We start from the raw sequence: 17,354 nt of genomic DNA on the forward strand, positions 1-17,354 counted from the left end.
TATAAAAATATTTGACCTACATAGCAGCCTTACTGACCAAAACGTATGAACGCGTACCAAAATTCAGAGAACTTTCTTTTAGCGTTACCCAGAGCTACCGACGTAGACATAGAAAGTTCTTGTGTCATCTTTTCTTTTTTCTTCCCTTTTTCCATGTTTTTATTTTTTATTTTCGGTATATTGGTGTTGTTTCAGGAATTATTTTATTTTGTCATATTTTCTGTGTTCTTTTGAACAGTACGAATTTATAGTTGAACATCGAGCACTAACACACACATACGTATTTATGCTTTAAATCATTTTTAAATAGTGTGCTTGCTCAAAGCCCCAAAAGAGGCTTTCCCCTAAAAATGTTAAACGATTAGAAGATTAATAAACAGAGGATTATAATTTCCAAATTATTGGAATAGTAGAAGGCAGCAGAGTACACTCAGAAATTAAAAAAAAATTATAAATGATCGTTTGGATAATTTAAAACGGTTCACTAATTCAAATTTCATATTTATATTATAACTTTCATTCAAGCCCTTCTCCTTTCGTCTTTCCCAGTGATTCCACTCCCCCGCATTTGCGTCTAAAAATTTCATCTTTCCCGCGCGTGGAAAAGCTGCAACATCGAGCCATATGGGTCCACCGTAATTACAACTAATAACCATAATTATTATGGCTTCCACTATCACCACATATTATCCGATTTCGCACGATGCCTTATCTTCTCGAAGCAGCATATGTCGGTGTAACTTACCCCGTGTTTCCGTGGATTCATGTGTCAGGAATGCGAGTTCCGACGTGCAAAATACTATTTCCCAGGGTCTAGTTAACTGTGGGTCGATGAAAAATACGTGGCTCCCAGAAAATGTTCGCATAGCCTTTTAGGGTCGAAAAATTCCAAGAGCTCCAATGTAAGTGCAGCTTTCCAGTCGAAGGAACTACTATATACGATTTAATAAATTTACAATTAAAATTTGGAGCTTTCAATTTCATAGTGGGGAGCTTTCAGTGTCCAAGTAAATTTGCTGCGGTGCCATTTATATTTCTCAATATTTAATTAATCCTAATAAAGAAAAATGTGAAAATCGGAGATGGTAGAATTTTAGTCCGAGCCTGACTAAAGGTTACCATTACTACTTACCATTCAGAACGTCGGGAGTGACGATGTAATTGTAATCAGCGACGAGCCATTTACGGCGCACATTCGAGTCAAACTGAACTCAGCTGGAAGCTGAACTTCAGTCAATAACCGGGCACGCAGAAACGGGTACCGATACTGGTAAAGCTGCTGATAAAGGGGTGATTGCTCAATAGGTCGATACAGTAAACGGTGACCGTTATTTTCAAGGCCCGTTACCTTGAGCAGCTTTTCTTTTCAAGCAGCTTCGATCGCCTTGGGTACCACGCGCTCGATAGTGCGATATCAATCTTAATTTTCATCGTCGTTGGGAGTAACAATATTAACTGCTCGAGTAGCTAGGCACCTAGAATCGAGACGCAGAGCGCAAATGTCCACTAAATTTGTAATTAATTTCTCTGCTTCTTCCACTCTTCCTTACTTTGCTCCAGTCCAGGGAAGCAATTGCGTCATAACTGCTCGTTGGAATTTGGGTCGACCAAGAATCATATCTTATCGATTAACTTTGTGAATTTGTCGTTGCACGATCCGTTCAGTTTAAATTAAACCGGCACTGCAAATGAAGGAACCAACACTGCAGTTAGTTCCACTAGAATTCTCCACTTGTTATTTAATCTTCCATATATGCTGGGGCTATAATAAATTATATCGAGTTTGACCAGCATTGCCGAACGCTCTTATTGAACGCGGGCGGTGGTTATTTGTTTCGTGCGATGCAATGGCGATAAGGATACGGAGTACGGTATCGAGTACTGCCAGACGAGACCGCAGAGGGTTAAATTGCACGTGGATCACGCATACACACGGTTTACGTCACTCGTGCGTGGGCACGCGTGTATGTACGTCTCTACGCACGGTACGCCGACACACGGTACATACTACTGGCAACACCATGAATACCCAGTGTCGTATCGCGTCGCCCCCGTCGCCCATTTCTCTTCGCGAGATATTAATAATATTCTGTTAATTTAAAATTGAACCAGTTTCGTTTCAACTTAATTAACACAGAATAGGAAAAATTCTGATATACTGGCTTCACACTCAACAATTCATTTAATTCTATAACTCAGGGACTTAAGGTGGCATGTTCGTCAAGGTAGCAATGGTTCATTTAAATAAATAAAATCGTTTATCTTTGTTTTATAATTTTAGCGAATACTTTGCTACAAAAAGTAATTACAATTGGGAATAAGTGAGAAGCTGATAAGGTGGTAGTTTGTCTGGGGGGATTTTTCGAAGAGTCAAGGTGTCAGAATTTAGGAAATTTCAGATTAACCATCGTACATTCGGTTCTGAAAGAGTAGCGTGTCTTCGATGGTTACTTTTCTCGAATAACCGTCTCCGCTCCATTGTCACAGTTGTGTATACCTGTGAACCAGACGGGGTGTAGTATCGCAGGGAAAACCAGCTCAGGAATAACCCCATGGTCAGTTAGCGCTCTTTGTGTCTCGATATCGCATCGCGATACGAAGTTAACCGCCTCGATGCTAAAATTCAAACAGTTGACATACTGCGTGCGGGCACAGTGGATCACAGACTACCGACCATGCGAATCGAACGCCTATAGGCGGTCACCGCACGTGACTGCCTGATCGAGTACTTATCAGCTTCCACTAAATTCATTGATAAGTCCCTGAGTTCAACAAATCACTTCAGAAACTATTTGCGCCATTTATAACATTCGCGACAGCTTGCTCAGTACTCTGTATGCAACTTTAGACCGCGCTTGAAATTCGGATCACGTTCGAAAACTTTCAGCCATCCGTAGCAATTTTTCGCGCGCCTACCCTTAATCTTCCCCGCGCGGAATCCATTCATTCCGGCCGCTGGAAATCAGCTTTTCTATTCTCATTTTGTCAACCGGTCCGAACCAGTCTGTGAATTTTTGAAACGGCTACGACGTCCTGGTCTTCCTGGTCCCCCTTTTTTTCCATCGATCGTTCCTTGAACTCTATTACTCGTCGTGACTGGTACTCGCCTTTGGGATCATAATGCTCGATGCATATTACATGCCTCCCCCCTTCAGCAGAGGCAGGAAAATACGTCTGCACGACAATTATCGATCGTTTAACGAACATTTTTGGGTACACCTCAAGGAGGACGAAATAAAATGTTAAAATTTGTTGAAAATCAGCTTTCGAATTTAGTAATACCGTGCCACAAATTCAGAGGTGTTTGGAAAATAGTGCAAGTTGCTCTGGTTAATGGAAATTTATTTAAATGTTTTTTTTTAACATCATCTTGGTATTTTTGCGTTGCCTTTTGTATTTAAAATAAGAGCGAATTGCCTTCGGCGGAAGGTGGCGGAGGTTTAATAATAAATTTTCTTTCTTTGTTCTTCAGTGCGTGGCCCTTCTGTTTGACGCGTTACGGCCCTGTTACCGCTTACACACTTATTACAACATCCATAGCTTCGCACCTGTGGAGACATACCCATGTGTGTAGACCTCGAATATTCCACGTCTCACGGTATGCTCCTTCTTCTTCTTTCTTTTCCGTGGCCGGTATCGACTTTCTCTTTCGATTTCACGTCCGATAACGCGTATCGGAGCCGGTAGAAAGCCAGCAGGAAGTTCGATTTAATGGTAGTAAAACGATGTTGACCCTTCGGTGCGATATTCTTCCACTCCGCCGCTTTCTTTCTCCAGGCCGAACAGTGGGGATTCCATTACAGAATTACGTTTGTTTATCAATTATCAGTTCCTCAATGGCTCCCTCATTTTCATGTCGTATACAGCTGCAACTCGGAGTGTGAGAAATGAACGATGGGGGATGCAATCGTAAGAAGCTAATAAAAAAGAAACGGACGAAAGCTGGTGCGAAATTCTGAAAAAGTCTCGTGGAACATTAAGGGGGTACTCTAGTGTAGATGGTAGAAATTTTTTTTTTTGCTTCATCTCGTAGCTTGTGGTGTGGCAATTATCTCTGCGAAGCGACTTTTTTAAATTCGAAATATTAGCAGAGATGTAGAGGTCTGTCTAATTGTCTGTAAAAACTTTAAACGCATTTTTCTCGAAACTGGGTTTTTCAAGACGGGCATATCTCGAAAACTACTGGACCGATTCAGTAGCTCTTTTGCATACACGTTCGCAACATTACTGGCTATGGTTGGAAGCTCCGGCGCGTTTCTATCTGGTAAAAGATTAATGTTACGGAAGGAAAGCAGACAAATTTTTAGTGAAAATTGAATAGTTTTACTAAAAGTGCTGCTATTCTGCAAATTTTTATTTTTAGAAGGCCTCCGTGGTTTCAACCATAGCGACAAACATAATAAAGACAATAAACCTTAGTTTTTCCATTTTGAATGACTAGAACAGTTCCCACATCAACGCCTGTCGAGAAAGAACTTTTTTTAACAAACTTGCGCCACCAATTTTATTTATGTATATGTGCGATAAAAAAGTTCAAGAAAATTCTGAGTGTTACTTCAAACATACCTTAATATGCAGGCAAAATGCCAGATAGTATAAACTTATAGTTTTTGTTAAATAAATTCCCGAAGGTGGCGTTGAAAAAGGGGCAGTTACACTAGAGTACCCCATTACTCTGAACTGTATCAGTCCAATCGAGCCCAAAAAATTATAATACACACTTCGAGCATTGTAGAATATGGAACAGTCGCGATTTAGTGAGAAATGAAACGACAACATGTACCAAAAAAATCGGAAAGGTGTAAAATCCTGAGAAACGAGCTTTTTCACTAAAACAATAATACTTTTTTCATTTTTCCACTAATTTTCATACAGATTGTGGCTGATACTAATAACATATAGTCCTTTTAAAGAATATACAGTTTCATACTGTGCGTTTCGAAAAAGGTAATTATTTCGTGACCCGAAGATGGTCAATTGTGTAATAAAAAAAACCACGTTTCATTTAGAGAAATAACTATTTACTATTATTATAACGATACATCTAATTATTAAACGATTATTATTCTTATTTTTATTCATAAGAAAGTACTTTAACAATGAAAAGAATTGAATAATCCAGCCTTCTCCCGCGCGTTCAGCACACATATACATTCTGTGCTCGTACTCATTATACACACATACAATTTCGTCAAGATCGTCGACATCTACTACGTTATCAGTGAAAAGAGACCCCGAACCGATTTACCGATTTACCGGTTTGCAATCCCTACTTGAAATCAAACGCCCCAATCGCGGCGATTCTCATCCCTCGCCGGGAATTGCGCGGCGAGGCGTCGTTCCACGCGAGAAAACTCGTCCCCGTGAGAACTGGCCCCGCGACTGGTCAGCGCGCCGCCTCCCCTCTCGCCCCGTGGGGATGCAAATGCACAAGTGCAACCGCCGCGCAGCCGCGTTGCATCATTTAACGCTGGCTGACGCTCGTAGCCGCGACACCAGATATTCCAAGACGAAATAATAAACAGGGGAGGAGGGAGAGCCGCGCGGCTTGTCTTACTATCGTGGGGGGACTTGCCCCCGCCCCCCTGCACCCCGTCGATCGACCCGGACAATTATGGAAACCGCGACCGCCGCGCGAGTTCCTTCGTAAATAGTGAGCGCGAGGCGCGTATACGTACGTAAGGCGCGTACGCGAGTTCCCCGGGGCAGATCGTTGGCCTCCCGCGCGGAATCGTTACGTTTACGCTCGCGTACGCATCGTACCGTGGCGCGCGTAGCCCCCCGGTGCATCGCCGCGTCGTTGCACCGTGACGCATTCCGTGACGACCGCGGGCGAGTCTCCTACGGCCATCGACGAGATATTACGTGCCCCTTCCTCCCCCCTTCGCCGAGACCCGTCTTGTTCTTGCGATGCTAGGCTCGCCACGCCGCTGTGTACAGGGTGTCGCTCCAAATAGAGCTCGAACTACTGATTCCGTGGAAGGAGGCACCCCGGGGAAGGTTTCTTTTGTGTCTCACGCCGCGGAATGTAAGTGGCTGGGAAGCGTGACTTTGCGCGTGATTTTGGGGGTTGGAGGATGTCTGGGAGGATGGAACCCTTGAAGCAAATGTGGAAATGTTCAGTTTGTGTAATTTGTAATGTCGCAAGCACCTGCTAGTGCTCCCCCAGTTTTCGGCACTTTTAGGGCAGAGGGTTAAGTCTTTGCTGATTTTTTTGTTGGATACTGTTGAAGGGAAAGTTGAAAGTGTGTTGTAATTTTGTAAGTGCATATTTCTGGCGAGTGAAATTGGTAGCTTCCCTCGCGATAATAATAATCGTGGTTTTTTTGGAGCCAGAGGGTTGGAGGACGGTTATGGAGTTGTTTAGTTGGATTAATTCGACGGCGTTTATGCACACGGGTTATGAGACACGTAGTTGATGCGCCTTCGCGAGAGACGCACGATAGCCCAGGCAAGGAATCAGCATATTCGTTGTTCGCGTTGAGTACTTTATCGTTTTACGAGCGGGCAACATGGCGCCTCTAACATTTCGTAATCCATTGTAAACTGCTGGAAGCGTCTCTAAATAAGTGTCGTTCTAAATATGGATTATACTACTGAGTTCTGAGAACTAATAGTGCTGGGTAACGTTTCTCCATTTTACCATAAAATCGCACCAGCTAATAGTGATATTCTTAGTTTCATTGTGTAAATAAAAATCTACTTTTCTGAACAAGTTTCTTTTCTAAACAAAAATCTACTTTTCTAAACAAGTTTCTTTTTTAAACAAAAATTTATTTTTCTAAACAAGTTTCTTCTCTAAATAAAAATCTACTTTTCTGAACAAGTTTCTTTTCTAAACAAAAAACTACTTTTCTAAACAAGTTTATTTTCTAAACAAAAATCTACTTTTCTAAACAAGTTTATTTTCTAAACAAAAATCTACTTTTCTAAAGAAAAATCTACTGTTCCAAATAAAAATTCACTTTTCTAAACGAAAATCTACTTTTCTAAAGAAAAATCTACTTTTCCAAACAAAAATTCACTTTTCTAAACAAAAATTTACTTTTCTAAACAAGTTTCTTTTCTAAACAAAGCAATCTACTTTTTTCTAATTAAAGGGGGAGAAATCTTGACTGTGTTATTATTTTCTGAAATCAATTGTTCACGTGCTGCTTCAAATGCTACACGCCCTGGGACACCTTGTATAGCAGCAATCTTCTAAATCGCTGATGCTTTTACTCGAGTCTAACGATAATGCTCACCACTATGGAAGCAGTCTCCTTGTCTTTTTTTTCGTGTCGCCCGTTTCTAGCACCGCGACGACGTCAGCTGAATTTTACGCCTTGGAGAGTTTAATGATCAATGTGATTTATAGTGATTTTCTTGCATGCAACATGCCTCTGTGCAACTTTTTCTTCTTTTCCTTGCTACTTTTACATTAATGGCGAGTCTCCCCCTTCCCTTCAGCGAGGTAACAATTTCTATTTCTTCCAACAGAATCTATCGATCCTTCAGATACTTCATTTCATTTTGAGTGCTTTATTTTCGAAAATTCAACGATCAAAAGTTATATATATTTAAAAGTTTAGCTGTTGCTAATATTACTTCTGTCTAAGACATTATATTATGAAAGAATATTAAATTTGGATCTCTTACAAACTCCCATCGCCAATTTTATTGATCAAACTCTCAAAAATAATATTGCAGTATAGGAGAAAATTACGTGGCCTATTCCTGGGGACACCTAATAAAAATAAAAGCATTAACTATCAGCTGAATTTTAATCACATAATTCGAATCTCCCAGAGCAAAGTTTCATTTCTCTTCTAATAGGCATGCAATGCCTCACATATGGCTGATACCGATCACTAGCAACACCTGCATCACTTCTGCATTAATTCATTCAACATCCCCCTTACTTTCACAAAAGCTAATATTTTAAACTCCTGCCGTACGAAATCCCCCTCTGAAATACTCAACATTTCCCAAATAACAAGTCTTACTGGACGAAATAAAATTGAAACTTCCCGCAAAGGATTCCCTTAGTTCATTATTTTATAACCCAGGATAAATTGTTTCCGTCGTGCCCTGCGATAAATACGTTATTCATAGAGGTTTTCTACGAACTGTCGACCGCGAGGCCACTCGAGGATCGACTCCTGGTCGGATAAAAATCGCGCCTATACCACTGCGCGGCCCCTCATCTTTGTTTCATTCACTTGGCGCTGCGTGTCGTGTTACGAGCGTGCACGCACGCACTCGACTGTGAAGCTCCACCCCCTCAAGGATGAGAGGTCGATCTAGGAGGTGAGGCAAGAAGAAAGGAGATAAGATTTAAAGGCGGCGAAAGAGAAACACGGAGAAAGGAATTCTCGCTTCGGACACCGTCCTCAGTTTCGTCTATCGCTTGCTTCCCATTAGGATTCCCTTTCCAATATCGGCAAAAAAAATCTCGCTCCGAGTGACCACGCCGTCGGTATTCATTGTCCCGAACCAAGTGCCAAAAGAGAAAGCGCGCACGATTTCGAAATTCGCCGAATCCAACCGATAATCGAGAAACCCTGCGGAGGAGAATCAATCACGCGGTGAGAAAGAATAATTCATTTTCACTGGGTTCGCCATAAGTAGGTTTATCGCAATGTTCCGCGATGAGCGATATTCATAATTCTACGAGAAAGTCACCTAAAATTACCAGACTCCACAGAGAAGGGCTGCAACGAATAATCGAATAATCTTAGTATTTGAATTTGAGATTCGAATAATCCTAAATATTTGAATACTCGAATACTCCTAAATATTCGAATACTAGAATACTCCTGATTATTCGAATACTCGAATACTTCTGATTATTCGAATACTCGAATACTCCGAAATATTCGAATACTCCTAAATACTCGAATACTCCTAAATACTCGAATACTCCGAAATATTCGAATACTCCTAAATATTCGAATACTACTAAATAGTCGAATACTCCTAAATAGTCGAATAATCCTAAATACTTCAATACTCCTGATGATTCGAATACTTGAATACTCCTAAATATTCGAATACTCGAATACTACTCCTTAATATTCTAATACTCGAATACTACTCCTAAATATTCGAATACTCGAATACTACTCCTAAATATTCGAATACTCGAATACTACTCCTAAATATTCGAATACTCGAATACTACTCCTAAATATTCGAATACTGGAATACTACTCCTAAATATTCGAATACTCGAATACTACTCCTAAATATTCGAATACTCGAATACTACTCCTAAATATTCGAATACTCGAATACTACTCCTAAATATTCGAATACTCGAATACTACTCCTAAATATTCGAATACTCGAATACTACTCCTAAATATTCGAATACTCGAATACTACTCCTAAATATTCGAATACTCGAATACTACTCCTAAATATTCGAATACTCGAATACTACTCCTAAATATTCGAATACTCGAATACTACTCCTAAATATTCGAATACTCGAATACTACTTCTAAATATTCGAATACTCGAATACTACTCCTAAATATTCGAATACTCGAATACTACTCCTAAATATTCGAATACTCGAATACTCCTAAATATTCGAATAACTACAGCTCTACCCCAGATCGTGAATTGACTTGCTCCTTCGATTCTAATTGCCACCGATCGTTATCGAATCCGAGATCTACGCCCAAGTGTATCGAGCGTTATTGGTAGCCGCGTCTAGAGGCGGCGATAATTCATTAAAAGCCAAGCGGATGAGCGGCTCTTTATTTGGCGCGACGACGCGAGGCCCGCGTTACAGGCGCGTTTCGTAAGACAGTTTCGCAGCCTTGAGCAGCGTACCCACCGAATTCAATGGGACTTTTAATCAAGCCGAAGGACGCGTAGTACTCCACGTAGTATAGCCGCCGTCTAATTTCATGGTCGAGAGAAAACGAGGGTACTACGACGTACTCGAGCGAGCAGCGCATCCGCCGGGCGAAAAGGAAACGGAGAGCGTACGTGCACGTTGCTACGTTTACACACGGTACACGCGGAGGAAATGAGCGTGTACAGCATGGTGAACCATGCGTAGTTAAATGGCTCTCCCCTCCCCCCCGTCTTTGGATCACGCGGGGGTACGCTCGGTGCACGAAGTGAGCAACGTGGCGAGAGATATACAGAGCATCGAGTGTTTGTGCAAATTGTAAAATGGACCCTTGATTTTCTTTTTTTTTTAGCAACAATGAATGGTGCACCGATGTGCAGTAAGGTATTTAATACGAGCGATATCCATCGAAAGTACATGTTGGCTCTAGTGTCCCCGAATGTTTGCCCTTATAAGGAACTAATAAAACGTGCTTCGCTGCGGTAGCATAATTCGAAGGAATTACTTTTATATCTGTTTCTTTTCTATATCTGTAATTTTTTATGTAATTTTTGTAAAGTGAAGTTTTTGTTTGTGCATTTGTTGGTTTTAGGGATTTGCGCGGGTAACCTTTGTAAGTGAAAACCAAGTTGATATTTAATAGAGCCTAGGAGATATTAAGGAATCCGAGATTTGTAAAGTTACATTGTAAATTTGGGTGAAATTGACCCAATATCATATATTTACGGGAAACGAACATACAAAAATGAAACTCAGTTTACTTAATTATTACGGTTGAATATTTTAAGAACTTATAAAATTTCTATAAAATTTTTTAAAAAATTATTATTCATTATTGACGGTTATTATTTATTGAAAGAAGTTATTTGCTTCGTGTGGAGTTTCATTCCACATAATACATTAGTAAAGGAGGAATGAGGATTCGTGACTCGATTTTGGATCAAAATGACCAAATTTCCGTACAAGGGTTAAACATTCAGGGGTTCTGCCTACCTGTGAGGTCTGAAAAAGACACGTACATTCGGGAATTTTTGGGGGAAAAACTTGAAGGCTTTTCAATCCAACCTTTCTATATTCGAAAGTGTACATGTTAAACTACTTGTAGTAATTTTTGCGATAGCAAATATAAATAAATAAAATAAATATCAGCGATCTCCCCGCAGCGATTTTTTCCAGTAGTTAGAGGTGACCACTAATTTCGACCTGGTTCATCCGAAACAAAAAATTCGCGGGAATTTAGTTATTACATACCTACATTATCTATTCCTTAATCGTTCATTATCTCGAAAAACTAATTTGCTACAAAATGGCGGCTTCTCATAGGAGAAATATCGATTTTCGTCACAGAATCGCTCTCATTTTTCATCAGACCTTATAGATAGGCGTAATCCCTCCAGGGGCACTGTTTGAAGCCTTGCGCCACTCAAAGTGTTTGATATACGAAGTAGATGGCACATATTACCGTATCACCACACTAAAGAAGGAGGATACATAAGATATCCTTTACACAGACTCGAGCCTAGTGCATAAGACACCCTCCTCACGCCCACCCTCCCTAAAAGCAGTCACATACCCCAGCATTATCTGTATCTCTACTATTTCGAGCGTGAGAGAGGCCCCTGCACGAGCCCATGCATCACTCACGATGCGATTATAACCTTATCTACGTCATCTCGTGTGTACATCATCGACCCACCCCCCACCGTCCGAGTCACAGATAAATTTGAGGGTGACCACCTCTAAACCCGCCCTATCTGGTGACTGTTGCAGAGGTGGGAACAGCTGGTCGTCTCGAAGCTGAAATGGGAATTGTCCGCGGTAACGCCCGGTGACTTCCTGATGCACATCCTGAGCAGACTGCCGGTACCGCGTACCTGGGACCCGGCGATGGTCAGGAGGCACGCGCAGACCTTCATCGCCCTCAGCGCCAGAGGTGAGAAACGATTCGGATTACCGAAATACGTATTTATGTGCACTGCGAACAATTTGAGGGAGCCCGAGGTAAATGGCCCACGTCGATAATCCTGGGGCGAGGAGAAATCGAGGTTTCCCTGCATATAACTTCAGATCTACTTGGTCTTTGGCTTCTCGGAATTGGAGCCGGGTGTAAATAGCGACTGGAAATAGAGAAGTTCAGGCTTCGTTTGACTCAGTTTAGGTCAGTTCGATCTTTGGGTTCAGGGGGTGCTTGGGAAATCGGGGGAGAGACCATTCTCAAGATGGTAATCAGTGTGGATTAGTAAATTATTGGACCGCGGTGTAAATGGAGATTAGAGGCAGGATAATTTAGCTTCCTTTGGATTTAGTTAATTAATGGAAAAGTCGTTCTGAAGTTGATAGTCACTGGAGAATAATTGCTTAATGATTGACAGTAGGTAGATAGAGAATTCAGTTTAAATCCATGTCAGAAACGGAAACATTTTGCCTAGAAATAAAATTGTGATCACATTCATATTAATTCTGAAATTAGTACACGCGAATTGCAGACGTCATTTTTTTTTAAATATTGTCATTTTCTTCTTGTGGTGTGTTACGTTAGAACCCTGCTGCTGGTATCAACGCTCTACTACCAGTTAACGTGCGAGAATTCTGAATTTTTCTTGAACGAAGTAATGCGGCCGGTTAGCCAGTCATTCTTCATTCATAGTTGATCGTTGCCGCGTGTTTATTAGCATCGAATGGTTAAATATAACCGGGCGCAGATAATGGAACGAATGTCTCGGGAATCGTCGCGACGGGTTTGTTAAAAATACCAATTATTCAACAGCCACTGTCATAAATACCCGTCGTAAACTGTTCGAATGGAAATTACAATTCGTTCTACTTTTCTCGCTTGCGAAATCATGTTATGCAACCGCCGCGATAAGAATAATTAACGATGAAAGGAATTTATGCATGAAAGTTATGCAGTAGGACGTCGCATCGATTTCGAACTGACTGAATGAAAACAAAGACAAAGAAAAATGCTCGCATTGTACCAACGAAATCCTCTCTGTGTTCTATTTTTAATTACTGCACCCCGTCGTTTAAGAAAAAAAATATAAAAAAGGGTAGCACTCGTCATGTTCTTTTTAAAGTAATTACACACTTCAAAGGGTCGGTTCTAATTAGATACCATGGAAACTAATGATCGCTCGTTAAAAGGTTTAATTATCGCTCGAATCATATGTTAGGTGTCTATAATTATTTCCTTTCCTCATTATACAGCATCAGAAGAGCATAGCTTTTCTCTTAAAATTTAATTCGCGCTATAGTAGCTTCTTTCTTGTGTTTGGGGAACAGAGGGGGTGCCATTATAGTATCGGATCGACACTTCTGTTCTCAAATGAAGAAATGAACGTCTCTTCAATATCCTCTGCAACCTGCTGCTCCCCACTTTGCCAAAAAGTCTCCAGCTTCCGCGATTCATCTTCTTTTTCTCAAATCACATTGTTACAATTTCGCTATTGAAAACTGTTAGAATCCTGCCACTAATAGCCCCAAACGAACGTAATATCCCAGCTAAATATGTAAATCACCTTCTATTCCCAAAGGAAGAAATCCATATCCCTCTAAAATTCCACTTCAACCTGCTTCCATTCTGGGGCTGTTACGAATATTCGATTATTCTAAGTATTTGAATATTCGAATACCAAAGAATTCGAATACCAAAGAATTCGAATACCAAAGAATTCGAATACCAAAGAATTCGAATACTAAAGAATTCGAATACCAAAGAATTCGAATACCAAAGAATTCTAATATTCTAAGTATTCGAATACCAAAGAATTCGAATACCAAAGAATTCGAATACCAAAGAATTCGAATACTAAAGAATTCGAATACCAAAGAATTCGAATACCAAAGAATTCGAATACTAAAGAATTAGCATACCAAAGAATTCGAATACCAAAGAATTCGAATACCAAAGAATTCGAATACTAAAGAATTCGAATACTAAAGAATTCGGATACCAAAGAATTCTAATATTCTAAGTATTCGAATACCAAAGAATTCGAATACCAAAGAATTCGAATATTCTAAGTATTCGAATACCAAAGAATTCAAATATTCTAAGTATTCGAATACCAAATAATTCGAATATTCTAAGTATTCGAGTACCAGAAAATTCGAATATTTCAATTATTCAAAGAATTTATTCGAATATTTACAACTCTACTTCATTCCTTCAAGCCACCTTCATCCGATTCCAGCTCCCACGATCCATTTGCTTTTTCCAAGTCACGTTATTCAAATTTTCTCAATGTGGAGTGCTATCGCCCGCCAAAGTGCGCGCATGGGAAAAGTAGTAATGCCCATTGAATGGCGCGGCGCGTAAGGGGCGGAGGGGCGCGCTTTTCGGCCCTCGTTAGAATGCGTAATGGCGCGTGTAGCAAAACGCGATTCTTTCGCGCAGGCCTTCATTGTCAGCCTCGTTAGGAACCGTGCCACGGCATCGTAAACAATCGGGAGCGTGCATAACTCACGGCGTTAATGAATATGCCGGTGCATCGTATAATGCACCCGGCGGAAACTATCACGTAACCACTTCGGATCGATTCGCCGTGCTCCCCTTTTTCTTCTCTTTTTATGCTTAATGGGTCATGCACACGTACAAATTATGCATGCATCGAGCGCAGAGACCGGCAGGGAAAGGAAGCAACGAAAGTTCGAGGACTTTTTATTTTAAAACGGTGGAGATGCATCGCTTCAAGATTTAAAATATTATCACCTGCACCTTACTTGGTATTGGCGAAAACAATTTTGCAATTCTCTAAAGGCACAACGATCACTGTCAACGAAATAAGAATTCTGGAAAATTCTTTCCACTGGTGTAGATTTTATTATTTTCCAACTAGCATATATATATATTCAATTGCTCGAGTACAGTTCTTCGTGATTGCGAATCCACTGTGCCAATGCTATGGTTAAACTGGCAATTAGTATCGATACGTTTACTGCCATCGGGTGGGGGTTAATTCGTGACTCATGCTGCGAAGCTCTAATACTTGTAAATTTCTCAACACCGTCGAGGTTATATAACCTAATATTAGCAGACACGAATAATTTAATATTAAATGAATAAATAACGATAAACCTCTAAATGACTTTCCTCACTCCTCACCAAAAACTGAGCGAAACCTGTCCAGCAGTGGATCCAGAGCCGCAGATATTGAACACCAGCATCGAAACCGAGTCGCACCGCTGGCCATCGTAATTCCTGGCTCGTGTATCCAGAGTGCTCAAAAAGAAACCGAGGCTCAAGGAATGTCAGAACTAAAAGTCACCGAACGAGGAACCTGAAAAAAAGGCACCCCGGCCATATCCGTGACAATCCCTCCAGTGGAAACAGTCCGCAGCTCCCAGCGTTCTCTGAAAAACCGCCCGAAAAGGAGCCGTGGAAGGAATCGGCAGAAACAATTATCAAAATCGCCGCGGCATACAATGTCCCTGCCAAAAGGAGGTGCCCGCGAAGCGTCCGGAGTCGCTCGGTAGCGCTGGAGTCTCCTTGGAAAACCACGGCACGAAAGAAACCGAGAGGAGGGGGACCGAAGACGACGAAGAAGAAGAGGAGGAGATCGACGAGATCGGGACACGTTTAAATCCCTTCTGCCAAGCGCGCGGTTGTTATTACAACCGTCGATAGCAAAAAGCAAGGACCATCGTCCTTCGTCGTCTGGCCCTGCTGCTCTGTGGTTCCGGCTGCGGGAGAAGAAGAAAGGGGCAGGGGCGGCGGGATGATTGTTTCTCACGAGCCAAACTAGGCAGCCCCCGGGCCCAGTTCGAGTCGATTGACCCTCTTTTTCAGCGGCGAAAAGAGAAGCACACGGCGCCACGAATTCCGACCGCTTCCTTGAATCGCGGAAGGTCTCTGAACCACTCTTTGCCTTCATTTTTGGGGCCTCGCGATGCTGGGGGTGCCGCGCGCTCTGGCACGTACCGGGATTTAGCCAGGGGGGCACCTGGTGCACAGCTAAAGCGACGACGGAAATGCGGAGCACTGGTGAAACATTTTGTATTTTAAACGGTGGGAATAGTTGGAACAGTTGATTTGATTGGGAAATTGGGAATCTGCTGTTAGAGGTTGGAGGGAGTAGTTGGGGTACTTTTAGGATTATGGTGCACTGGGGATTTGTAAATGTTGGTGGATATGGAGCTTTGTTAATTTTTGGGCTTCCTTATGTTGCGAAATAATTGCCGTACTGAACAATTTGGAAACTAATAGCTGAATTGCAGGCAGATGCAGATGGTTCAGGGGAGGCACTACTGTAATGACCCGAAAAGTAAAGGTACCTTTGGAAATTTATTAAAAGCAAACTACGTAATGAATCTTTTTTTAACTTTCGGTACTTTTTACTGGATATTTCAGTTATGCGAATATATTTTTTTTTTAGATTTATTTAATACATTAAGTGATTAACTAAAGATAGATTAACCGAAGATTAGTGCACTTCTAATTTTGCAATGAAGTAGTAAATCTGTAGGTGATATTTTTATTTTACAGTAGATTTTCTATTCTTTGCTAAAACTTGTACTGTAGTTTAATCTGTCGCTGAAGGGTGTGATTGAAATTCAAACCGTTGCAGCAGTTGCAAGTGGTAGAGGGTAAATATTTTTAGAGCGATGCCCGGTGCTATTTTTTTTTATACTGGCATTTTGCGCGAGTCCATGGCGTAATGCCACATCATTAGTAGGCTTCGAGATAGCAGTAAGACCCCGCGAAGGATTTATAGCGGCGACACGGTGAGTTGGTCTGGTTTTTCAGCTCCTTCGTGCGTTTCATACTTCGTAACGTGTTATCATTTTTGAATGCGAGATAAATGGTGAGCGAGATAGGAGGCAAGAGAGAGATTAAAGGGGGAGATACGTTAGGAGAGACGGAGGTCCATCGGAAGACAGAGAGAGAGGGCTAAGGGAAGAGGAGAATTTTATAAACGGACACTGACAGAGAAAGGGTGGGATAGGCACTAGAGTAAATGTGGAGTGGCAATGGAAGGGGAAACATCGTTGCGAATGGAAGATTTCGAAGGAAAGAAGAGTAGGAGAAAAGGGTACGAGAAGAAAGGGCAAGAAGAGCGACGGAAAAGTGGACCTTGAGAAGAAAGAACTTAATAAAGAACCGTCAAGACAAAATGGCCAAAAAAGATCAGCGTCAAAGGGTGCCCGAGGAAAGCTGAAAAGGGGGCGTCAAGCGTGCGCAAATAAAGAACCAACCGCAAGAAAAGAAAATAGACTCAAAGAGCCCAAGAGAAGTTGTATGCGCACTGAAAGAACCCAAGAAACGTCCATCAACAGTAAAGAGCAAAAAGGAACAAAACCAAATAAAAATGGAACCAAGGTCAGAGATCGGGGGCCTTCTGCAAAAAGAAAAGCACAGATACCTAAAAAAAAGAAAATAAAAAAATCTTTATACCCTAATGAGAAACGTGGCGCAGAAATAATAGTTTCCCTAATTGCAAAAAGGAAGCATTTGATTTAAGAATGGAAAAGTCCGCTTTTTCTGATATTTTTTCTAACAAAAATATAG

At 41.3% G+C, this 17,354-nt stretch overlaps 1 protein-coding gene across 4 annotated transcripts in view; it reads left to right on the forward strand.

Moving 5' to 3' along the window:
* The window catches only part of Cycd (cyclin D), a 76,824-nt gene that overhangs the window by 49,211 nt on the left and 10,259 nt on the right, over positions 1-17,354 (forward strand). For all 4 annotated transcript variants that reach the window (XM_076826049.1, XM_076826048.1, XM_076826046.1 and 1 more), the window contains one exon: positions 11,618-11,780. In XM_076826049.1, the coding sequence (XP_076682164.1) occupies positions 11,618-11,780 (163 nt within the window). The remainder of the gene's footprint in view (positions 1-11,617; positions 11,781-17,354) is intronic.

This window comes from Andrena cerasifolii, chromosome 13 (assembly GCF_050908995.1).
Source record: "Andrena cerasifolii isolate SP2316 chromosome 13, iyAndCera1_principal, whole genome shotgun sequence".
NCBI lineage: Eukaryota > Metazoa > Arthropoda > Insecta > Hymenoptera > Andrenidae > Andrena > Andrena cerasifolii.